This window comes from Xenopus laevis, chromosome 7L, assembly GCF_017654675.1.
Source record: "Xenopus laevis strain J_2021 chromosome 7L, Xenopus_laevis_v10.1, whole genome shotgun sequence".
Taxonomy (NCBI): domain Eukaryota; kingdom Metazoa; phylum Chordata; class Amphibia; order Anura; family Pipidae; genus Xenopus; species Xenopus laevis.
Window position 1 is genome coordinate 83,029,474 of NC_054383.1, and position 26,025 is coordinate 83,055,498.

The window sequence follows — 26,025 nt, forward strand, 5'->3', positions numbered from 1 at the left end:
AGTGAGTGCCACAGAGCATTCTTCTTCTACCAGCTAGGTGCACATGCGCAGTAGAGTGGAAAGCCGAACTTCATAAAAAAATCTGCATTGGCACGGGGCCGTTGAAGAATGAAGAAGAGGATGGCTCCATGGTACTCACTCAGAAGTACCTGTGTGCTAACAGGAGTATTGTCTAGGTATCTGGTTAGTTATTTGTGTGTGTGAGGGTGCCTAATATTTGTTACCCCCCCCCCCCCCAGTGATAAACGTTCTTTCTCCTTTAAAGCAGATTTGAACTAAATATTCATTGTCCAACACTGTTGACTCCTATTTGCAGTCTGCTAGGGTCCAAAAGGTAGTTTACAACTACCTAGGATACAGAGTTTACAATAGGGCCTGGAATGCTTTATGGGAGGTACTCACAGGCAGTGTCGGACTGGCCCACCAGGATACCAGGAAAACTCCCGGTGGGCCAAGGTGTCAGTGGGCCCTCCTGCTTCTAAATATTTGGCCTATTTCATGGCCATTACCAATTTCTGTGAGAACTAAGAGGATAAATAGATGGATTAATATATTATAATATGTAAAGAAAAGAGACTAGGAGAATAGAGGTTGAGTGAGGAGAGGAAGAATGATAGTACTGAGAGTGGGCCCCTGGTCTAAGGTCTTTGGGTGGGCCCCTTGTGTCCCAGTCTGACACTGTGTGGGGGCCCCCGAGGTAACAGTCCCAGTGGGCCCAGGACCCCCAGTCCGACACTGCTCACAGGCATTTTCTCTGTCAGTATATCTACAATGGGGAATAATGTATACAGTTCAGGCTGTGGTGCACTCCAATCCAGCAGAGTTTTACTGCCTGTGTGCTGTCATATATAGTGCAGATAGTCATGTTCCAAGGAATGATGCACTCCAGGACTTCTACAATGGGGAATAATATATTGATCTGCTTCCTTCTGCCTAGACATCACTGTGCACTGACACCCATAGAATTGCAAACGCAATGGAATCTGCCCCATTCTGCGTGTGAGCAGTGATGTTGGGGCAGGAGGAAGTAGAGAAACCGTTTAGTGTGATTTGACCCATGGCTCTGCAGTTTTATGAATTTCACAGCACAACGTTGATCTGAGTCTACAATGTGGGACTGTACCCAGGAAGAACTGGTCTTTATCTATTTTCCTCTGTGTTCAACACAGATGTTGGTTTCAGTGGGTCCAGACATACCTGGTGAAACAAGATCACTTAAATAGACACTAAATACTGCTGTACTGCACTGCTCAGCCACACTTTACTGCACATGTTGCTGAACTACTTCTCAGGATACTTTAAAATGTTATCAAGGTTAAGGCATACTGGGGGCTCTAGTCCAGCAGGTGATCTTGGTTCACCAGGTATGTCTGGACCCACTGAAACCAGTTTTATATTCTTTAAGCAATATTGTTCAGTAAAGCTTTTCCCCAACTCTTCAAGACCAGAAATTAAATTAGAATGAAAAATAATCCTCTAGTGAAAATCTGATCTGTGCCAATGTGGCTCTTTGTTCTTTGTCCCTGCAATTGTTAAAATCATTAAGCACAGTTTTCCTAAACTGGACTAGTATGTATCCTCATGTTTTATTACCGTGTAATATAATGAAACCAAAGGGCATAATAATGTTCTGTATGTAAGATGACAGCAAGATGCCTGACCTTGCTGATAATTAGCATTTTCATTGTTGGATTCTCTAACATCTTTAACTCATTTTTGGCAGAATTCTCATTGGTTCTTTGTTTTCCATGTGTAATTAAGTATTTCATCAATTTATATGGAGAACTAGAGGGCAAAATGACTTTTAATACTTGCTGCTTGATTTAATGCAAACTGCCCTCCTGTATGCATTTAGGCTAAGTGAGCCCTTAGTGCAAGGTTCCCCAACCTTTTTAAAGGAATCCTGTCATCAGAAAACATGTTTTTTTCGAAACACATAAGTTAATAGTGCTACTCCAGCAGACTTCTGCACTGAAATCCATTTCTCAAAAGAGCAAACAGATTTTTTTAGATTCAATTTTGAAATCTGACATGGGGCTAGACATTTTGTCAATTTCCCAGCTGCCCCTGGTCATGTGACTTGTGCCTGCACTTTAGGAGAGAAATGCTTTCTGGCAGGCTGCTGTTTTACTGTCTCAATGTAACTGAATGTGTCTCAGTGGGACATGGGTTTTTACTATTGAGTGCTGTTCTTAGATCTACCAGGCAGCTGTTATCTTGTGTTAGGGAGCTGCTATCTGGTTACCTTCCCATTGTTCTTTTGTTTGGCTGCTGGGGGGTGGGGGGGGGGAAGGGAGGGAGGGAGGTGATATCACTCCAACTTGCAGTACAGCAGTAAAGAGTGATTGAAGTTTATCAGAGCACAACTCATATGACTTGGGGTAGCTGGGAAATTGACAATATGTCTAGCCCCATGTCAGATTTCAAAATTGAATATAAAAAAATCTGTTTGTTCTTTTGAGAAATGGATTTCAGTGCAGAATTCTGCTGGAGCAGCACTATTAACTGATTCATTTTTAAAAAAAATTTTTTTCCCATGACAGTATCCCTTTAACCTGTGAGCCACTGTCGGGGAGCAACACAAGCATGAAAAATGCTCCAAGGGGATAGACCGGAGTTTCCTAGTGAGGCAACTTTGGGCGGCTTCGGAAAACAAAGCATTCCAAGTGCTATCCCGCCGGTGATTTACATTCTAGCTGGCAGGAAGGCAGTTTGGGGAGATGAGTCGCCTGAAGAAGAAGCGATTTGTCGCTGGGCGACTAATCTCCCAAAATAGCAGCGTGTGTCTCTGCCCTATGAGTTTTAATTGTATAAATAATCAGTAACTACCCAATTGTAACATTTGACAGTTTTCTAAAACTAAAGTACAGTAAATCTGGCCTCATGCAAAGAGGTTCTAGATATGAAGATATAAAGAATGGGTAGAGGTCAGTCCCTCTCCCCACATAAGAGGCACATAAGGTACAGGTATGGGACCTGTTATCCAGAATGCTCTGGACCTGGCGTTTTCCGGATAACGGATCTTTCCGTAATTTGGGTCTTCATGCCTTAAGTCTACTAGAAATTAATGTAAACATTAAATAAACCCAATAGACTGATTTTGCTTCCAATAAGGATTAATTATATCTTAGTTGGGATAAAGTACAAGCTACTGTTTTATTATTAAAGCGAAAAAGGAAACCATTTTTAAAAATTTGGATTATTTGGATTAAATTGAGTCTATGGGAGACAGCCATTCCGCAATTCTGAGCTTTCAGGATATCGGGTTTCTGGATAAGGGATCCAATACCTGTACTGTATTTTCCTGATGGATCCTTGGGATGTGTCTTTGTGAGCTCACACATATGGTACAATTGGCTAGATTATATTGAACTGTTCAGTGAAAGATTATCAGGGGAATGTAATAAAAGTCACAAATAGCAAAACAATTCGCACCAATAAGACTAAAAATCCACATCTCGCAATGTAATATTGTTCCTTAAACTGTTATTGCATTGCGAATTTTAATTGCGCATTGCGGATTTTAATTGCACACTAATAAGTGCTTGAAGGTGTCGTAATCTTTTGGAGCAAACATAACGACTTTTTCAGTAAGTTTTATTACATTGACTGCGCATTGGCGCAAACTATAAAATTCGCAAACGGTCTTTCACTGTCGGAAGTGGTCACTAAACTGTTTCCGGGCTCGCAAAAGCTATATTAAATTCGCACAAAGCAAAATTTGTTCGTGCAAAGGCATAACTTTTCGCATTGCGAATAGTTTTTTCGTTAGCGATTTTTATTACATTCCCCCTGTATGTCTCTCCAGTGATGAGGGAAATTTTTTTTTGTAAAAATTACGCCCATAGAATTTTAACAAAAGCTACATCGAAACTGATCAGATTCGCCCCACCACAAATACTAGTAGCATGCTAGTACTGCTGCTTAACTGGGGAGTAGCAGTGTAAGCATGTGACTGTTTAGCAAAATATGAATATACTGAAGAGAAAATGTACAATAACTATTTATCAGGGAAGAGCCCTAAGATATATTTTTTCACATTGCAAGTTATACATGTGAACTACATTTAAGCAGCTGTTAAAGATTGGACTCTACATTGATGGCTTGTAATTCTAGCTACAGAAATGCCAGCTGCCCTGAAGACCTCTGACTAGACATAGCAAATAATGACCTCATCTGCACTCATCTATTTTTAAAGCCTGGAAATCTTGGTTTGCTGTGTTACTTGAGACGTGGAACTAAACTAAGGGCTGTGTCTAGTGCAATAATTGCAAGCCTAACAACATTATTAAATGTAGAGGTGTCCCTGATTCTTTAAAGGAACAGTTACACCAAAAAATGAAATTGTTTTAAAGTAATGAAAATATCATGTAGTGTTGCCTTGCACTGGTAAAACTGATCAGTTTGCTTCAGAAACGCTACTATAGTTCATATAAACAAGCTGCTGAGTAGCAATGGCAAAAATTGAAAAAAGGCTATATGGCACAGGTTAATTAGTAGATCACAGATAATACCATTATGTTCTACAGAGCTTATCTGCTGTGTAACCTGAGCCTTTTCTCCTTTGAATGTCTGCCCCCATGGCTACACAGCGGCTTATTTATATAAAAAATAGTAGTGTTTTTGAAGCAAACACAGCAATTTTAGTAGTGAAGGGCAACACTGCATTATATTTTTATTACTTTAAAACAACTTAATTTTTTGATGGTTATTTACTGGTCCTTTAAAGCAATATCTACGCCCTTGTGGAGATTGCCTTTGTAAGCATGCTATTCTGGCTAGAGGGAGAAAGGGAACCATTTAGTTAAATGGTGCCTTGAGATATTTTATGTCAGTCCAATTTTAACTGTAAATCACTTTTGGAAAATGTTTGTTTATATATGTTAGCCATTTGGTTTTGTATTTGTATCTCTTTATTTTGTAAAACACTGAGGAAAATGATGGAGCTATATGAATAATCATAATAATAAATCATAATACATATATATATATATATATATGCAGTCAATCCATAAATTTTGCCACATTACATTAAGAATTTGAAAAATAAAACCATCAGGATGTTTTATGCCACACCCCCAATCCACCCAGCCCATGACATTATGCCTCTGCTCAGCTCTGGTCAGCTCCACCCCTTTCCCAAAGAGCATTAGTGCTGTTATTAATTGTGTCACTGCATGATGGGGAGTACTTGTGGGAGAATAATTGTGGGAGGAGAAAGGAGCTCATTATCTCTTCTTATATGTCTCCTAACTTTGATCAATGAAAAATACGAACATTTTATATCACTTGTTTTAGCCACTACAGTCACATCCCACTCTACCTGCTTTTGCAATTCACAGTTCTGTGTAAGCCCTGCCCTATTCAGGTCTGTAATTCTGTATTGCCCCCACATATCTATGAAACTGTGAGGTTGTTTTTGGTTTCTGTATACCAGGGGTTCCCAATTAAGTTTTTGCTTTATGGTCTACCACCTCAAGTGATTCACCCAGAATGCCCGTTAAACTTGAGGCTGTGATAACTGCTATCCTTTATGACATGTTTACATTCAGGGCATCCCCTAGCTGTATGGTTGCAACCTGGCTGGCATTTCACCAGCCTAGGTAAAACACCAACCAAGGGTAGGTTCTGTATTACAAATTTTGTAGCTCTGTATTTGCTGGTAAATTTGTAATCCCTAGTTGTTCCTCCCCTGGCCCATCCCTGATCTGCCCCCACAGCTGTTCTATAACCCTGCCACACAATCTACCCCTTTATCATGTCCCCATCTCTTGTTGCCCTACCCCCATCGCTGACATCACCACCACATTCTCTTCTCCTGTTCTAGGTGATATGTTTTCAAACAAAAGGTGGCAACCCTAGCCAGCCATCTAGTATGGTAGTTTGTCATTTAAACCAAAGTCAATGTCTTATTTTTAGACTTTTCCAATGCCCCATTATGAGGTCCAACACTTGGTCAGGGCTCCCTTTAGTTTAAAACAATGTTACATATATACAGTATACAGTAAGCACCCCTGTTATCAGTTATAGTTCCAAGAACATCAAAGAAATTTACATCCAAAATATCATCCAAATTGACCTTCAAGCTGGGGTTTTAGGCATCTTCCCCAAATCCAACTGGGCCCCCCTCACCTGCTTCTCTGAGCTCCCTCATCGGAGTCAGCTCCAGAGTTTGGAAACCGCTGGTCTAAGTCATGGTGCATGTCTACTAACAATAGGAATTGTTTTCATATCACTAACAAAGAAAGACTGAAATGGTTTTTTTTATCTTTATTTTAACAGACCCCATACCCTAGCCCTGTAATTACCTGTTCTTTCAGACACTATGATTCTATCATTGAGTGAAACGCGTCAGAATCACTTTTAGTTTCTGAAAAGTCTATTCTATTAAAAAAAAAAAGGAACGAGCTGCTGGTATGCCATATCAGTTGAGTAATAATACACTTGAGATTCATTTGCTGGTTAATGCCAGGAAATAGGAGCACTCGCATATCTTTTTCTTTGGAGCTAGGAACCTTAAGAATGCTAAACAGCACTAAAGCATGAAATAACAAACTATTCAATTAAGGTCAGTAGTCCTTAGCTTTATCCTCAGCTCCCCATGCAGCTCAGATTGCACAGCATTGGTGTGAGCAGCACTTACACGGCTTTTTATTATGAACTGTTGTTGTTTTACAACAACAAAAAAACCCATTACACAGATTATAACCTGCTTGTTAAATTTGGCAATTTCTTTCACTCCACAGTTTCTAATTAATAAAACGAACAATAAAGTACACATCTGTGAGTAAGCAGTGCAATGAAATGTATTACTAACAACACTTTTCTTTCATTTACAAATATAAATTACCGGTAAGTGTTTAAAAAAATAAATTCTGCCGCTAGGTGGCGCATGCAGTGGACAGAACTCGGTATAGTGATGCTGTCAAGATTTCACAAATAATGGAAAGTTGCATTCTCACACCTTTCAAAATAAACTGAATTACATCTGAACTCCACAACCTATCTGCCTTTATGGTAAAAAAACCTGCTAAAACCTGAATGTCTCTAGTCTCAATGAAAGTCTTTTGTTAACTGCAGGATCATAAGGAAAACTGTTAAAACAAATATGCATATTGACTTATTCTTTATATATTTGTGCACGGTCTTTGCAAACGACTGTGTTTACATGGTGAGCAAATGACGTTTGTCAAGTTTCCATGGTTTATAATAAGATCCCTTATTTAACCAGGTTGCTCTTCTATACGTATTTTCTATTTCAGCTGTGGAACATTACAAAATTGTACCCTATATTCAAGGTGGGGACCTGATCATTAAAGGTCAGAAAAATATCCTCAGAATATTATTTAACTGTCTTTGTCTACTGATATCAGCTTTTCTATTTACTGGATCTATGAGGTAATAATGGTCTAGACCCAGCCATCATTTGCATGGCACTGCTTTGGTTTAACTAGAACATGTACCAGTTAAGACAATTCTTAGTCACCTGTTTAGTCCTGTTCCGGCAGTGCCCTAATTTTAATAACTAAATAAATGAACTGATCACTTTATTTATTATCTAGTACAGGTATGGGATCCGTTATCCAAAATGTATTATCTAGAAAACATCCGAATTACCAGAATGCCATCTCACATAGGCTCCATTTTATCCAAATAATCCAAATTTTTAAAAATGATTTTGTTTTTTTCTTCATTAATAAATCAGTACCTTGTACTTGATCCAAACTAAAATATAATTAAACTTATTGGAAACAAAACCAGCCTATTGGGTTTATTTAATGTTTACTTGATTTTCTAGTAGAGTTTAGGTATGAAGATCCAAATTACAGAAATCCATAAAACCCCAGGTCCCATACCTTTTAGTTTAGGAACTGACTGTAACTTGTTTGGGTGTTAGCTTCTGTTTTATCCTGATTTATTTTTTTTTAATCATGTGAGCTTGTAATAATGACATGCTTGACACTATTATGTATTGCTTCATATATGTGATCAGCCAGTTAGCTGCAGAACAAGTCTGGTGAGCAGTGAGTCATACAGGACTACTTGGCACATTTCACATTCTTTTGATCTCCTCTCTGGTTTCTGTTGCAGAAATAGCTGTACATGGGATGCAACTAGAAGAAAATAATTCAAGTACAATAGTCAGAAAACAGGAAATGTGGAATATCTATGCACTGATATAAACAAAGCCACAATAAAATTCCCGGCACTGGTGCTGCTGTGCAATCATGATGATATCATCTGTTACTCTAATGCTTTATACCAGAACTTCCATTGTTTGTTATACTGTCAGTAATAGAATACTATAGTAATAGAAAAAATAACATTACAGATATTTCATAAGAATAAATTACTATTTCAACAGATTGGTTTGTGAGGGTAAAAGCCATGTTTATAGGATTGTAGCTCTTCAGAGGTTATTCCAACTCAAGACAGTAACCTTAGTTTACAAGGTTATGACATGGGACAAAATAATAATGTTAATCATAGTTACCTTTACTGTGGCAAGGGTAAATATGTATTATAAGGGTAACTACAGTGCTGAACTGTAGCTGGCAATAGCTAATAACAAATGTCATTAACAGCAACTCATGTTGAATTGTTGTGCAGCTATGAACCTGAAAAACATCACTGTTTTTAAAACTTTGTCAACTGCAGGGTGAGGTTAAAAGTGGTAATACAGTATTATGGTGTTTACAGTGTTGCTTTAACTTAGAACTTAGAAGTATATAAAAAGGAAGAAGTTTAAAGGGGAAGTTCAGTTAAGATCATTGGGTAATGTAATTAAAGCCTCAAACTCAACCAAGCATGCACTGCAGCTTAGAAATCCTCCTTGTTAGCTTTAGCATTAAAGGGTAACTCTGACATTTATAAGACGCACATTGTTTGAGATCTATAGGAGGTAATGTAAAAAAATGAACTTAAGTTTGCTACTTGTCTAGTAACCCATAGTAACCAATCAGCAGGCATTCTCTATGGTCCAGCTGTTTGATTGCTATGGGGTACTAGATGTGAGCAAACCTAAGACTTTTTATTATTTTATCCCGTTTATGTCTTTCTGGTGTTCCCTTTATTTATTGTCAACAACCAGTAATGCTGTTTTGCATGACTAGGCATTCTGAATTGCTGATGCATGCTGGATTCAGTTTGACTAGGAAAATTCCTGTTTGATTTCAGAATCAAGTGAGTACTCTTCCTTTTGTGTGTGTGTATATATATATATATATATATATATATAATCTCAAAACAGGGGGGTTGTGGGAGCACTCTAAAGGCTTTAAAGTATATATATATAAGTATAATAAATGCTATTGCATATGTACCCAAAACAGGGGTTATTTTGTTACAAAGTTATGATCATAAAATTGATAAGCCACCATACCACGTCAAGGTAAACCCCGAATGGCGGTCCCTAACTTGTTTTATATTTTAGGTGCATTTTAGCATTACCTGTAATCAATGTCCATTGAACGCTGTTTTTTCACTGAGGGCTAAATCCTCCCCAGCCAGCAATCAGGCTTTTAAAGGAGAGATATTCCCAAAACAAACGCCCAATTTTAAAAGCATAGGAACACCACTAGTTTAAAGGGGGGGTATATATATATCATTCCAAGGTTACACGCAGACCGTGTTAGAAGTCAATAATTTACATACAATGCATCCGCATCGACATTTCGGTTCATGGTCTTGAAAACCAAGGTTCAAGACCATGAACCAAAACGTTGATGCGGATGCATTGTATCACATATGCTAATAAATAAATTATTGACTTCTAACACGGTCTGCGTGTAACCTTGGAATGCTGTATACTACAATCTACACACTGCACCGGAAGTAGCGGACAATTGACGTGTGCGGACTTGCAAGGAGGCTATATATATACATATTGCTTGTTGGAAGCCGACACAATGCCCACAACATGTCTATGGGTTCAGTGTGCCTGGGTGCAATATGCAAATGAAAAGATAGCTGTCCCAAATAAGGCATGTACTCACAGGACTTGTCCAAGATGAAAAGTGGTTAGTGATGGGTGAATTTGCGCCGTTTCGCTTCAATGAAAAATTTGCGAATTTCGTGCGAAATTCGCGAAACTGCAGAAAATCCGCGTTTTTTTTACGCCGGAGCCCGATTATACGCCGGCGTCCGTTTTTTCGACGCCGGCGAATTTTTTCAGGCGAATTATCGCTGGCGTTTTGCGAATTTATTCGCTGGCGGCAAATCGCGCAAATTCGATGCAAATTCGCGCCTGGCGAATAAATTCGCCCATCACTAAAAGTGGTGTTTATTCAGCAAAAAAAATGCCAAAGTTTCGGCTAGCACTCTAGCCTTTCTCAAAGTATTATATATATCTTAGCACAGAAGGCACACACCATCTGTTTTTATCTGAGTGCCAAGTTGTAGAGCACACGCCACTCACAGGATTTGTGAAAATACAAAAAAATCAGTTCATTGTAGCATGATTCAATCGGAACAAAGACAACATCATGATAAAGTTAAAGTTTTACATATGTGCACTTTTATTTCTATTGTACTTACAGTGTCCTGTATTCAGCTCTGAGCATTTCTTATAATAAATGAATTAGACATCCAAGCAAGAGGACTATTTGGGATACTAATTATATACAAAGCTAATACTTCAAAACTTTATAGAGTTTCCTTAGTCATTTGGAACGGCAGAACTGAGTGTAAGGTGAGGTTAGTATGTTAGAGTTCTACTAGGAACTGGCAGTGACTAAGTGTGACCCAAGTATGGGACAGGGAAATTCATTGGATGAATGCAGGCATAGCCATAACAGAGGAGGAACGTAATTGGTGTCAGGGTATTAAATTCTGTTACAATGAATCATACAATCATTGTCTTTTATAAGCCACTGTTTTGTGAGTTCATGAGTTTATGGTTTCTTTTTGATATGACTCCTCTGTGTTTTTCAAATTACCTTTCAGTAGATGAGAAAAGGTGTGTCCTGCAGGATGGCCTGATTCATAGGTTTTCTAGTATTAATGACAAACACAGGGATCATAAACGGTTTCATCCAGAGGTTCATCTAAGGCTAGTGTCAGCTGGGGGGGGGGTTGTCTAACGGCTCCCAGTGGAGAAGTCCAGACCAAAGAGGAAGCCTCGGGTTAAAGTCCAAGTTTGCGGTAACCAGAAAGGGATCAGGATCGCGCTGGTCAAAGCGCCGGTGTCATCCCACATGGGTCCCGCCAATCTTGGACACGAAGCCTCCCGAGACGGGATAACCATTGGGTGCTACTGACAGGGGCCATCGCGCACTCTTGACAGGGGTATGGCAAAATCATACTTCTTCAGGCTTCTTTAAGCACCCGGAACCATTGGGATGGCTCCAGCACAAACACACTCGGCTGATTTCAGTGGAAAATGCAAAATCTTGGCACAAGCCTAATGTGGGTCAATGGCCACACATTCAAGCACATATGCATATTTCAGGACTGAATTAAAAACTAAATTGGCCAATAAAACGAAATTATTGTGTGTAATTTAGGGTCCACACGTTGAGCCTGTTTGGTCTAGACTGCTGAATAGCTGACCAAAAAGTTGAACCTCAAAAAATCTGTGGATCAAATAAAGTCCATGTCCATATCAGGATACAGTTCTGGCATTAAAAAAAACCCTTATTTCTAGTTATTCTTGTAAGATATAAAGGTAGTACAGGTATGGGATCCATTATCTGGAAACCCGTTATCCAAAAAGCTCTGAATTTATGGCATGGTCAAGTTCCATAGACGTCATTATAATTAAATAATTCAAATTGTTTTAAATTATTTTTTTTATTCTTTTTAATAATAAATCAGTACCTTATACTTGATCTCAACTAAGATATAATTAATGCTTGCTGGAGGCAAAACAATCCTATTGGGTTTATTTAATGTTTAAATGATTTTCTAGAAGAATTTAGGCATGGTGATCCAAATTTTGGAAAGATCCCTTATCCAGAAAACCCCAGGTCCCCAGCATTCTGTATAACAGGTTCCATATCTGTATTGCTAATTCTAAAATAATTTTCCTTTAAAGTGAAAATTTAGTGAGCTCCTCCAGCTGATAATAGCGATGAGCAAATGTTTTAAAACTAAAAATATTGCAAAAAAATATTATTAACCGCAGTACCACTTTTTCACAGTTGCCCCTCAAATGCCTGCAACAGCAAAAAGGACTGTAGTTTGATTGATGTGTGATATGGAATCATTTTTAAAACAAGCCTTTTTTTAAAAAAAATGGCAATCATTCATTTAAAAAGTGGTATACTCTTTTATTACAAATACAATATACATTATGCAGTTATTGTTTATGAGATAAAGTTTACTTAAGTTTACTTAACTACTTATATAAGCGATCATGCTCTGGAACTTTGCTTGTCAGATTTTGTCAGTTCAAGACCAACTTGAATGTCCATCTTTGGGCCAGGGCCCCCCTTATCAAGTGCAGTACGAAAATTTTGATGTATCTGTAATTCAATTATGATTTTTAAAAATATTAAAGACAACAAACACTGTACATATTCACAAATCTCACTCTAAGGGGCCAGTGTCGGACTGGCCCGGCGGGATACCGGGAAAAAACCCGGTGGGCTCCGACCCCGAATGGGCCCCCGCCGGGCCAGTCCCCCTTCCCGATCGTACTTGAAAGAAAAAAATATTTTTTATGTGCTGCGCAGCGCCATTTGCGCGTGTGCGCGGCACCTTTCACTGAGGAGAGGCGCCTACATGCAGGCAAGTGTGCTCGGCCAGTCATAGTAGGGAGGCAGGGGGTCGGAGGGGCTCCTGGACATTAGTCCCGGTGGGCCCCGGCCCCCCCCAGTCCGACCCTGTAAGGGGCACATTTACTATGCTCGAGTGAAAGATTCGAATGAAAAAAACTTTGAATTTCGAAGTTTTTTTTTGGCTACTTCGACCATCGAATTGGCTACTTCGACCTTTGAATTCAACTTCGAATCGAAGATTCAAACTAAAAATCTTTAGACTATTTGACCATTCGATAGTCGAAGTACTGTCTCTTTAAAAAAAACTTCGACCATCTACTTCACCACCTAAAACCTACCGAGCACCAATGTTAGCTTATGGGGAAGGTCCCCATAGGCTTTCTAGGCAATTTCTGATTAAAGGAAAATCGTTTGATCGATGAATTAAAATCCTTCGAATCGTTAGATTTAATCATTCGATCGAACGATTTTTCCTTCGAATTGCGGTAAATCCTCAATCCTTCGACTTCAATATTCGAAGTCGAAGGATTTTACTTCGATAGTCGAATATCGAGGGTTAATTAACCCTCGATATTCGACCAATAGTAAATGTGCCCCTAAGTGAACTCTAAACTTGGCTTTCAGGTGTATCTAGAAGAGCAAATGACCATTGTCCGCAATTCTCACCTTAACTAGTTTTTAGGTTAAACACTCAATACCAGTGCCCCAAGCCGTCCAGGGCGTGCAGCCCCACAGTTTAGGAGCCACTGGCCTAAAGTGTTTTTTGATGGGAGACATACATTGAGTGACTTGGGCAATGCCATCGATACTTAAGGTCACATACACAATACCCAATCTACTTTTTACTTTTTGGGTGTAAACATTGAAACTGTTTCTCCAAAATAAGAATTAAGAGGTATGCGGGTGCTTTTATAGTTTCTGTAACAGTAGCAGACATTATAATTGAATTAGTAATAAACATTATGTGATATTATAGGGATTTAATAACAATTGCAAATATGTTTGGCGTGGTTAGTAACTTTAACAGACTAATCTTCTTCCTCCCACTTCAGTTCTGCATATAAGGTACTTCTTTGCTTGCTTGAACAATAAACTTTTGATGTCTTTAAAGTCCTGTGACATCACAGCAGTATACATTATCCTTATCCATGAAAGAGAAGCATCTTGTCTGACCAACCAAAACCAGTCACTTATATCCACATACCCATTTGCATTAATCCAAACATGATACTTATTTTAAGAAATATTATGGGATTCTGTAATGTTCATTGGAAGAGATATTTCTTATCTTATAAAGTAATAACTTTCTTTGCACATATACAGCACTATAAATATAGGGTTCTTGCAGGTCGGATTTGTGGAAAGGCCATTTAGGCCCTGGCCTAGGGCGGCAGGACTTTAGGGGGGCGGCATGCTGCCCAACCACACTTGTTCAAAAATACAGGGGAATGCGCTGGAGATACAATAGTTTTTTAAATTTTCCCATGTGCCAATCCCCATTGCTCCAGACCAGATGATGAAAATTTGCACAAATAAAGGGGAGGGGACAGGGGCAAAGAACGGCAGTGGGTCTAGGAGCACCCACTATGTAAATCCGGCCCTGGGTTCTTGTCAGAGCAGGAGATTTGTTGCTCATTGTAGTTGACTAATATGAGTGTTGATGGTCGTATTAACCATCCTTGTTGTGGGATATCCCTGGAAAATGTAGTGTGGGATAGTTTTCTGGTTACATTTTATATGATGGAGGACCCTGGGTATTGTAGAAATTCCTTTGGAGGCACCACTGAGATGCTGGTACAGTATGGCAGAACACCTGTGGTGAGATAACATGTTGATGTGCTTAGTGTATATATGATTTATATGATGTGCTTAGCTTATATGTGCTTAACTTGATTCTAAGGGATTTCATGGGACCCAATCTTCCTGCCGACCCCCTGATTCAACGGTCTGTATCTCACACTGGAGGTTTTATTCCAAGATGCAGAATGCAGTCAGATCGATGGAAGAGGTGCTGCCTGAATGAGCTCTTCTGCTCCTTAGTACTCTTGCAATTGCTCCCCCCGTCTTTGTAAATCATCCCTATTGTTTCTGAGATAAGAACTCACAAGTATTCTTAAAAACACTTTTTTTTTAAAGGACAAAGGTAAATGAGTAGCAGTTGTGACATATTATACTTGGGGGAGTCAATATGTTAAACCCCCCCCAGTAAATTCAGTTGCTAAATGTACTACTAGTGATGGGCAAATAAATCTGCCTAGCGTGAATTCGCTGCGAATTTCCGTGTGAAAATTTGCATGCGTCAAAATTTTGGACGCACATCCGTAAAGTCACTCACGTCAAAATCGTCACTCTTACAAAATTGACTCGCGTATCACGAATGGGAGAAATTTGCCCAGCACTATGCATTACCCAACAAATTTAACAAGTCTATACTTGACTACATGCACTATACTAAAATGTCTATATATACTATAAATATATACTACAATTTTAATCTAGCATACAGCAAATGCATTAGTCTTAAAGGGATTCTGTGGTTATGTTTATGGTGTCGTTTTTATTGCTAACTTATACTGTTTACACTGCAAAAAATTTACTCTATTAAATAACATTTTATTCCTGAGCCAACAAGTGTATTGTTTTAGCTATAATATTGGTGTGTAGTCAGCCATCCCAAGCCATCCTGTGTCTGATTCTGTGCTTTCAGAAAGAGCCAGCACTTCATGATGGAACTGCTTTCAGATAAGCTACTGTTTCGCCTACTCAGTGGGGCAAATTCACTAAAGCGCAAAGTGGCTAATGTTAGCGCAAATTCGCCAGCGTGACGTCATTTCGTTACTTCGCCGATTTACTAACGGGCGCTGGCATAAATATACATATACGTCCATTCAACTTTACAAAAATTTTTTTTTGGGGGTACCCTCCTTCCCCCCTACATTTCCTTACAAATGGCACCTAAACTATACAGTGGGCACATGTATAGGGCAAAATAACAACTCTATTTTATTTTATGAAGGTTTCCCAGGCTTGTGTAGTGTAATGTATTTGCTGCTACATATACGTCCATTCAACTTTAACTTGGCGCTGTATGCAAATTAGGCATCGTTAGCGTAACTTCACTTTGCTTGATGAATTAACGCTAGCGCAACTTTGCTACCGTTCGGCTCCCTGAGTGCAACTTCGGATTTTAGTGAATTAGTGGCGCCCAGGTGAAACTTCGCCTGGCGAAGTGCGGCGAAGCCTGCGATAGCGCAACTTCGCAGGTTAGTGAATTTGCCCCAGTGTATCTGGAGGATTTGTGGTTGGACTTGAATTTTTACTATTGAGTGCTTTTTCATATCTACCACTGAGCTGTTATCTTGTGTCAGGGAGCTGTTATCTTGTTATTAGTGGTGCTTGCGAAGCAAAGCATCACTACTGTTATCTTGCAAACTTATTTTTATTAGTGGTGCTTGCGAAGCAAAGCATCACTACTGTTATCTTGCAAACTTATTTAGTGGTGCTTGCGAAGCAAAGCATCACTACTGTTATCTTGCAAACTTATTTTTATTAGTGGTGCTTGCGAAGCAAAGCATCACTACTGTTATCTTGCAAACTTATTTAGTGGTGCTTGCGAAGCAAAGCATCACTACTGTTATCTTGCAAACTTATTTTTATTTAGTGGTGCTTGCGAAGCAAAGCATCACTACTGTTATCTTGCAAACTTATTTTTATTCTTCTTCCGTATGAAAGTTTGGCGCGTAACTAGTCCCGCACCGTTTGTCCTAGACCCATGAATGAGGTGTCAAATCGTGCGGCTTAATCGGGAATGGGGTGGTATGACTTTTCTAAGGGGTGGGTGGTTAATTGCCCCTTGCGGGGGCAATTAACCACCCCGAAAAGTCCCATAGATTAACATTGAGGCCAACTTTTGACGGATTCTAGCGCAGAGAGGGAATCTTGTAGAAACGTTAAATTTACCACATTTGAAGAGGTTTGCGACCTGTGTCAGATGATACCCCACACGAGGGTATAAGTTTTACCCCCGGGGCAGGAGAGGTCCCCAAATTTGCCCCATTGACTTATAATGGGGAATTTATCGAATAATTAGTTTGTCGCAGACCCATGAATGAGGTGTCAAACCGTTCAGCTTATTCGGGAATGGGGTGTTGTGACTTTTCTGTCCTATTTTGGGGACCCAAAAAAGTGAGCGGAGCCGCAAACAACCAATCAGATTTTCCCTATTGACTTCAATGAGAAAATGTAAACAGCTGTAATTCTCACAGTAATAAAGCCAGAGCTCCCAAACTTGGCACCGTGGGTCACTGGGTGACTGCAGCCAAAATTTACAAAAAGTGGGCGGAGTCTACAACAGCCAATCAAATTTCAGCCATTCAATTAAATAGGAAAATTTTAAACTGCTGCCGCTCTTAGACGGTTAATGGCAGGGTCCTCAAAGTTGGCACAGTTGGTCACTGGGGGACTGGGATTAAAATTAAGAAAAGTGGGTGGAGCCAAAACCAACCAATCAGATTTCTTTGATTGGTTTTAATGGGAAAAATTAAGAAGGCTGCCATTCTCTCAGTATTGATGTCAGGGACCTTGAATATCACAAATGTGGTCGCTGGGGGTTTCCACTTCAAGTTTAGAAAAAGTGGGCGGAGCCACCAACAACCAATCAAATTTCATTCATTGATTTTCAATAGAAAAAAATAGAAATGCTGCCATTTTTACACATTAAATGACAGCATTCCCAAACTTTGGTATGTTAGTCACTGAGTGACTGTGGTTCACAATTAGGAAAAAAAGGGGCGGGGCAACAACAGCCAATCAGATTTGGGCCTGAGTTTTGCCACGGCAAGCACCACTCACATTTTCTTCAGGAAATGTACCTCTCTAGTATTACCATTGTTCTGCTAATGGACTGCTGCTGTTACTAAAGTTTATCAGAGCACAAGTCATACGACTGAAGGGCACCTGGTAAACTAACAACATGTCAAACCCCACGTCAGATTTCAAAATGAAATATTAAAAAATCTGTTTGCTTTTCTGAAAATTGGATTTCAGTACAAAATTCTGCTGAATCAGCACTATTAACTGATGTGTTTTGAATAAAACACGTTTTCCTGTGACAGGATGCCTTTAAGTCTGTGCTAGGGCCAAAAGCCTGGGAACTACATGTTAGGTGGCATTGTGGCACTGCTTTAAATGTAGCATTTGAATTCACTGGGGGATGCATAATAAAAAAATGGCATGTTATTAATAGGGGACGCAGAAAAAATTGAATACAAAGGGGGTAATTTATTTCAATATTTTCTGAAAAAAAACTCTGATCACAAATTTTTCGTAATTTTTGCATTCCGAGTTTAGTAAATAACCCCCAAAATGTAATATATAATAACTATTCATGTACCCAAAATATACCATATATATTGGTCATTTAAAATGTTGGTGGTTGAAAATAACTGAATCTACCATTTCAAAGAACATGCATTCTTCGTAAAAAGGCTGCTATTCCCTACTTTTAAGAAACAGTAAGTTTCACCCTTTAGTGAATATATTTGATTAACAATCTGACATTTTGAGATTACATTTTTATTTATTATGATCTTTTATTTGGTTTTACTGCCATCTACTGGAGTATTGCATATTGTGTGTCATTTTGGAACAATGTTGAGTCAGGCTTATGAATAGTCTCTTAAATGAGAAGGAAAGTGCTTTTATGCTTGGGGTTGCCAAAAGTTAGGCACCCCCAAGAGATTGAATCACTGGCAGAACCCAGGGCCAGTGCAGTTTTCTGCTGATATGAGTAGCAGCCTGGAGTGTCAGATAAGTAATTACAACCAATTGGAGATGCCCAACTTTTGGCACCCCAAGTATTAAATACTTTCCGTCTCCTTTAAGAAAGTAATATAAAAGCCACAACGTTTTCACACCAGGTTTACAACAGATGTGATGTGACAACACTGAGACAGAACAAGATATTCCATTTAAAAAACAAAATTATGCATTAAAAGAAATGCAGCGAAATAAAGCCAGGAAAATCAGACTGGGCTGAGTTTCCTTGGCATATTTGACATATTTGTCTTTTGCATCTGTCAAATCTGACTTTCTAACATTCCCTACATTAACAGCTTATTGAAATGTCATTTTTAAAGTAGTGCTCTCTACAGTTACTGGTCTTTAGTGATTATATAGAGCCCAACGTGTGCAGAGTGCTGGTTAAACCAGGAGCTTGCCCAGCATTTTTGAATATAGATATCTGAATATCTGTTACTTAAGTGAACATAATGTATGTGCATTGTGGCATGATGTTTTTTGCATTTCAGCCATAGACAGTATATATATATTGTATCATATTAATCTTGTTGCTGTTTCTGCGGTTTCGTACATCTGTGTTCTATTGCAGATACTGCCGATTCTGAGATTAGTAATATTGAGAATCAGCACTTCCTTCCTGGCTTGTTAGTTGCTGCCTTTATTATGTTCAGTCCTGCTCAGCTGCCAGCATCTCAGTATAATTCACAGTACATTATGCTTTTAGGCTGGTGCATCCTTTTTAAGTGCAATAGAGTTCTCTACCTACCAAGTCAGATAAACCAAATTCCATATAGTAATTATATAGTGAATAATGTACCCCCTACTGTAATTTATTAAGATATTATCAGTCACCGAGGAGTTATGTGACCATATAAAAGCACGAGGCCACAGGCAGAGTGCTTTTATACAGGTCACATAACTCCGAGGTGCTAATAATACAGTATCTTTATAAATTAACTTTCCTTAGCCTTCTTAGTGAGATTTCCTCTTTATATTTTGATTTTTGACTATAAGTCAAAAGTGACAACAGCATCATCAACATTTTCAGGCACCAAGACATTTTTATGGAAATGTTCATTACACCTATAGCAAATTTTCTTTTAACTTTCCAGACCTTAAGCAGAGTGCCTTTTGAGGGTTTTCTGTACTACCGGTGTACAATCTATTATCCAAAATGCTTGGGACCTGGGGTTTTCTACATAGGCAATCTTTCCATAATTTGTAACCTTACATCTGCAAAAAAAATGTAAACATGAAATAAACCCAATAGGATTGTTTTGCCCCATGTGGATTTGTGCAGCTTAGTTAGGCTCAAGTAAAAGGTACTGTTTTATTATTACAGAAAAAGGAAATAATTTAAAAAAATAGCCTATTCTTAAACTGGGAAATTCCCTTCCCTTAATTCAGAGCTTTCTCGCAATGGGTTTCCAGATAGGGGGATCTCATACCTTAGCAATAAATAAAAATTTAATTGTTGCATTGCTTGTGATTAAATCCTATAACCAATTTGCCAAAATCATATTAATTTTATTAAATCATGTGATACATTTTTCTTCTGGGAATTTCATTATTAAGGAGGCTAAAATAATCCTACTCATTGTTGTGAATACTGTTTTGATGTGTTTGTTAGTGTGTTATTAACATGGGAGTGCCCCGTGCTATTAAAAATAACCCTTCTGCCTTGCCAACCACAAGTGAAAACAACAGACTGACTTGATCTGCATTTGAATGTGATGTGAACCCTCCATTCATGTAATGCATGTAATGTGAGCACTTGCCTACACAACGACCCGCTTTTTCTGAAATGCAAATATTTTTTATTTAAATGGATAATCTTAAGTGTTATTAAAGTTTTTATTTATTTAGGTTATGATAGACAATATCCAGTGGTGCCAATTCTAAAGAAACTGGACTTTCTGAGTTGCAATAATTATACTGTAACGCTTGACTTAATAACCTTATTAAGTTTAAAATTAACCAGAAAGACATTAATGTTACAGTAATTGTACCAGAGACATTTGTGCCTGGCCAAGACAGGCCCTACCTTAAAGAAGGATAAAAATGCATTTATTTAATCTTTCTCTATCTGTCTCTCATGGAACCAAATACAAGATGGTGGCTGAACCTATGTGGCTGGCAGATAAATAAATGCAGAGAAGTCAAGCAAGTTATAACATCCTATGCAGGAGACATTTCTGAATTACTCCAGCGAATTAGCCAGCGACATGCATTTATTGAAAGTGCAACTTCTTTAGGCCTGGTAAACTTAGTATGTACAGAAATCACTGCCAACTCACTTCAATAGAAGGTAAGCAAACCTATTAAAAAAACATTAACCCTCTTGCCCTTTCTTTTACAGCCATGGCGGATGCACTTGGTATTGTTCTGGGCAGTAGTCTAACTGTCATGCTTAGTGCTACAGCTCTCTACATCCTGATACGTTGGTACCAAAGTGGGCGCTGCTGGCAAGGTAAGATTCTTAGAAAAGGGGGTTTGAGTAAATACAATAGGTGAGGGAGAAAAAAAGGGGTGGGGATAGAGGGGTTCTCTCAGACAAATGACTGCTTTGCCATTTTCTAAATTATCCCTGCCTAAGACCTATTTTAAAGATTAATAAATATATTATTCTTTTCATTTTCAGAGAAAAGTCTTGTTTTCAATCTATATAATGTCAGGTGAGTTACATCCTCCAAAACCATTTTTAGTACAATTTGGCTTTGAAGATCTTTATTTTCAACAAAACTAAAAAATCATAAGATACAGTTACACATTCAAGAAACAAGAAAGGCAACTGTGCATGCAAACACACCCTGTTTATAATTGTATTTCCTTGCAACAGACATCTGAAAAATTAAGACCACATATAGTTCAAGGAATGGTAGTGATCTGGGGTCCATTCTTCTCCCGTTGTCTGCTGTAGCATTTTCGCTTGTGTAAGTAGAGAGACCAAATTCATCAATAGGGACTTCATATGACAAGGTTCATTTTTCAAATAGGGAGATGTTTTATGAAATATATACCTAATATGTGAAGTTGGGGGTCAAAAGAAGATAAGGCTCTTTGATGACAATGTCAAGGGGTCCCCAAATGGTAGGCGACATTGTGGTACTGCTTCTGACATTCACTGGAAAGTGGAAAATAAGGAGGTCATGGGTCAAGGGGATTGCACTTATCCTATTTTATTTAGACCTCCACTTTAATGCAAAGAAAGTGGGGTATCTATCTATCTATCTATCTATCTATACTCTATCTATCATCTATCTACCCAACCCACTAGTTAAGTTGTAGTCGTGGAAGTCAAGAATAATGCTGCTGCTGGGGATTTTCTATGATTTTCCACCAATCCCTTGGTCACATCTTTTAATTTCACATTTTCTTTATTTTGTATTCATGTGCTGAACTGCTTTTGTAGCCCTTTACTACTACATACACTGCTGCAAGCACAGTCACAAAGTATCTCCTTCTTTACTTCCGAGATGAAGACCCACAGTGCTGTAAGAACGTGTACTTTACTTACCCCCTCTGCCAAATTTTTTCAGACAGCTGAAGTCAATGGACCTGGAGATATCACCACCCTTCACTGTCAGTGGATCAATGAATGCTCCGGACACCCTGTCTCTATACCACTACTCCCAGTTCCAAGACAGTGAAGTCTGATTGGTATGGATATTATAAGTATGACGGTTACTTTCTAATATCTCAACTCTTCATCAACCCAAGCCATTCTTGCTTTAAACAAACTGCACAAATGTCCTGCTTTCTTAGTAAAGGATAATGCCTGTGATAGGTGTGTGTATTGTGTCTTTCTGTGCCACCTTTAAGCACCTTTAGTGGTGTTGTTATTGCCAGTTTTCTTGTTGTTTGCTGCTATCTTATGTTTTGGACTTATCGCATCAGGTCTGGACTGTGAGTCAAAATAGGCCCTGGCATTTCAAGTACACAGAGGCTAGCCCCTACCAGCCAACTCAACAGTCATAGCATCTTACAGCAGCCCCTCTGGCATTTGTCAGTACTCACAGATTGCCAGTCCGGGTCTAAATCACATCCCTCTTCAGTTAGGCCTGACTCCTTATCTGCTTGACCACATCCCCAGGTGGTTTGTTGTTTAATGATTTCTAAAGAAAGTCCTTTGTTAAATCAAGAAAAATAGAAGTATGTATTTCTATTTGCTTAACAGAAATGAAAGGAGGGTTGACATGCAGAAACTTGTGCCCTACATTTTAGGGCATTTGTTACTGTACATATATTAACACTGAGTTTGGTTTCTCTCTGTACAGCCAAACAAAATACCAGGAGGTAGTCCCTCTTATGAAGAGTACCATTTATGGTGCTATTCTGCTGGTCATGCAGACAATGATATCTTGTAGTAGCAAGTAGTCAGCACAATAATGATCAACCTCTGTGAAGGCAGTGCACCTAACTTCAATGACCACATTCCATTGGAATCATCATGGGTATAAGATTTTGAAACAGCATCACCATACTATTCTTATTTCTTAAAAGCCTTTAATTGTGCATAGGGGCATCACAGCAACGTTTCTGGCCTTGCAGCCTTTTATAAAGCTTACTGACAAACAATAAAAACAGCTATTTATAGTCTATAACACCACCTAGTGGTCATTGATGTGTATAATTTTACTTACAAAACAATCAAAGTCAAAGTGTAACAAGTCAGTACAAAGTGTCTTTTACAATGTTGCAAACAGATAGTGGAAATCTTAAGGTGAACAACAAATATATATAAAAAATAAAAAATATATAAAAAATAAAGATATAAAGAAAGTTAATATTACAGAGAATATTAATATTAAATAATTTAATTTAAAAAGGGGATAAAGAATTATCTAAAAATAGGACTCAAATCGTATTCTTTATTCAATCCCCATGGCTCTAAAGTTTCCAATTTTCTGATCCAAAATATTTCTCTATATAGTAGTTCTCTTGGTTTGGCCCACATATGCAAGCCCAGGCTTGCATATGTGGGCCAAACCAAGAGAGTGATCCGTGAACGCATCAGGGAACATAAATCTGGAATTAATACAGGAAAAAAGGAACAAGCAGTGGCTGGCCATTTTATTAAGCATGCTCATAGAGTGAACCAACTACTATATAGCATTTTGGATCAACATTGTAAAAGACACTTTGTACTGACTTGTTACACTTTGACTTTGATTGTTTTGTAATAAAAGTATACACATCAATGACCACTAGGTGGTGTTATAGACTATAAATAGCTGTTTTTATTGTTTGTCAGTAAGCTTGATAAAAGGCTGCAAGGCCTGAAACGTTGCTGTGATGCCCCTATGCACAATTAAAGGCTTTTAAGAAATAAGAAAAGTATGGTGGAGCTGTTTCAAAATCTTCTACCCCCAATGATATCTTGCCATCTTCCCTGTCAGACCATCCCCCCGCCATCAGAAATTGCAGGGCCCCATATGAAAAAATTTCCTGAGCCTCCGGGGCTGCGCCGACCACAACCCCCACCTACAGGTCCACCCTCCCCACCCCACAGGTCCACTAAAAAAAAACATTGGTGGCTATGGTTCCCACATGTTAATAAAAAAATAAAAAAATATTGGTGGTCAGGGCCCCCCCATTAAAAAAAACATTTGTGGTCAGGGCCCCCCATTAAAAAATATTGGTGGCTAGGACCCCATATGGGGAAAAAAAATTGGTGGCCAGGCCCCCCCCCACGTTATAAGAAGATTGGTGGCCAGGACCCCCCTTAAACGTCCATGTAAAAAAACTTGCACCCCCAGAAGTTTAAAAACAAATTTGGTGCCCAGGGCCCCACCACACAACAGGGACCACAAAGGGTTACCTTTAGGGGGGACCTGCCATGTTACACTTACTTCATTAGTGTGGCCCACCTGCTGTCAGTGAACTGCCAACTACAGAAGGGAGGAGGGGAGCACAGGTGGCTGCATATTCTTCCAGTGACAACATTTTCTTCCCTTATTGGTCACAGAATTTAAAGTCCTGGTAAAGCTGCATGGTGATTGGATGAGCTGGAGGAGAAGTTCAAACCTCAGCTATCCAATCCCTGAGAAGCTCAATCGGGACTTAAGCTTAGTGACCAATAAGGGGAAGTAATGGACAGAAGATACCTCCCCTTGTGCTCCCGCCCTGCCTTCCCGAAGTCAACAGCTCTCAGAAAGCAGGGGGGCCCGGCTAATCAAGAAAGTGTGACATGGCAGGGCCCCCCTTACCCTTGGGCCCCCTACAACTCTCCCCCCTGTCCCCCCTGATGGGAGCCATGGAAGGTTATATGGGGATTTACAGTCATTTTTCTGTTGCATAATTTCATGCTTAAAACTTCAGACTGAGCAACTAATACCTTTCAAGAATCTTTGGAGAAATAAAGCAATTAAAACAGTAAATAATTACACCCTTGGCTGTTTATTTTTACATTAGGAAAACCCGTAGATAACATAGAAAATGACAGAATACTATCCATTGAAGAAATGACACGATATTAACGTAACAGAAGCATTTCTTTATCTATCATCATTTCTCGTAAGTTAGAGACAAATATACGCTGCACTGAATTTCTGCAGAAACTCCACAAACAACAGTATATATTAGATGGAAAGTAGTGTTTTCCTTTCTCTGACAAATGCACGTTGGTTCATCCTACATTAAGCAGAGCCTTTTTCTCTGGTGCTTCTACGTCTATCTGGAGAATGTGTATGCTGTTGATTCTAACTTGTTGGACAGATATAAAGACATTCCACAGGATTAACATAAGAGACCCCATTGCAGTATATGCATAAACCATAGTAGTAAAGCATTCTGTGCTGTACTACTGCATAAAGGTTGCACCTTTGTTATGCCTGTCCTTGATTAGTTACACCAATGTTTCTTAGGGTTCTAGACATTTTAAACCCTTACACCATATGGCACATGGAATGTATCTTAAAAATGGTGCCCAAAGGCCATTTCCTACAGTTGTTTTTTATATTTCCATACAGTCCATACACACAGGCCAGTATATAGTATTATCAGGTTTACTATAAGGAAAAAATGGAATGTTTTGGTGCTCCCATTCCAAATGGACCTCCAGTGAAGTTGCATTGGTCATACACCCATAAAGATGCCTGCTGACTTAACTGTCATTGAAGTGATCCACAACAGCTTTTGACACTGGCCCAGGGGCCGATTCACTAACTTCGAGTGAAGGATTCGAAGTAAAAAAACTTTGAATTTCGAAGTGTTTTTTGGGCTACTTCGACAATCGAATGGGCTACTATGACCTTCGACTACGACTTCGACTAAAAATCGTTCGACTATTCGACCATTCGATAGTCGAAGTACTGTCCCTTTAAGAAAAAACTTCGACTCCCATAGGCTTTCCTTAGTTTTTTTGATCGAAGGATATTCCTTCGATCGTTGGATTTAAATCCTTTGAATCGTTTGATTCGAAGGATTTTTTCGTTCGATCGAAGGAATAATCGATCGCACTAATTGCGCTGAAATCCTTCGACTTCGATATTCGAAGTCGAAAGAT

At 38.9% G+C, this 26,025-nt stretch overlaps 1 protein-coding gene across 1 annotated transcript in view; it reads left to right on the forward strand.

Annotated features, from left to right (window-relative positions):
• LOC121395543 (small integral membrane protein 35-like) overlaps positions 1–22,302 on the forward strand; it is a 30,166-nt gene extending 7,864 nt beyond the window's left edge. The window contains exons 2-4 of the mRNA XM_041569263.1: positions 20,878–20,988; positions 21,160–21,193; positions 22,058–22,302. Of these exons, the coding sequence (XP_041425197.1) occupies positions 20,880–20,988; positions 21,160–21,193; positions 22,058–22,175 (261 nt within the window). The 5' untranslated portion in view covers positions 20,878–20,879 and the 3' untranslated portion in view covers positions 22,176–22,302. The remainder of the gene's footprint in view (positions 1–20,877; positions 20,989–21,159; positions 21,194–22,057) is intronic.
• The last annotated feature ends 3,723 nt before the right edge of the window (positions 22,303–26,025 follow it).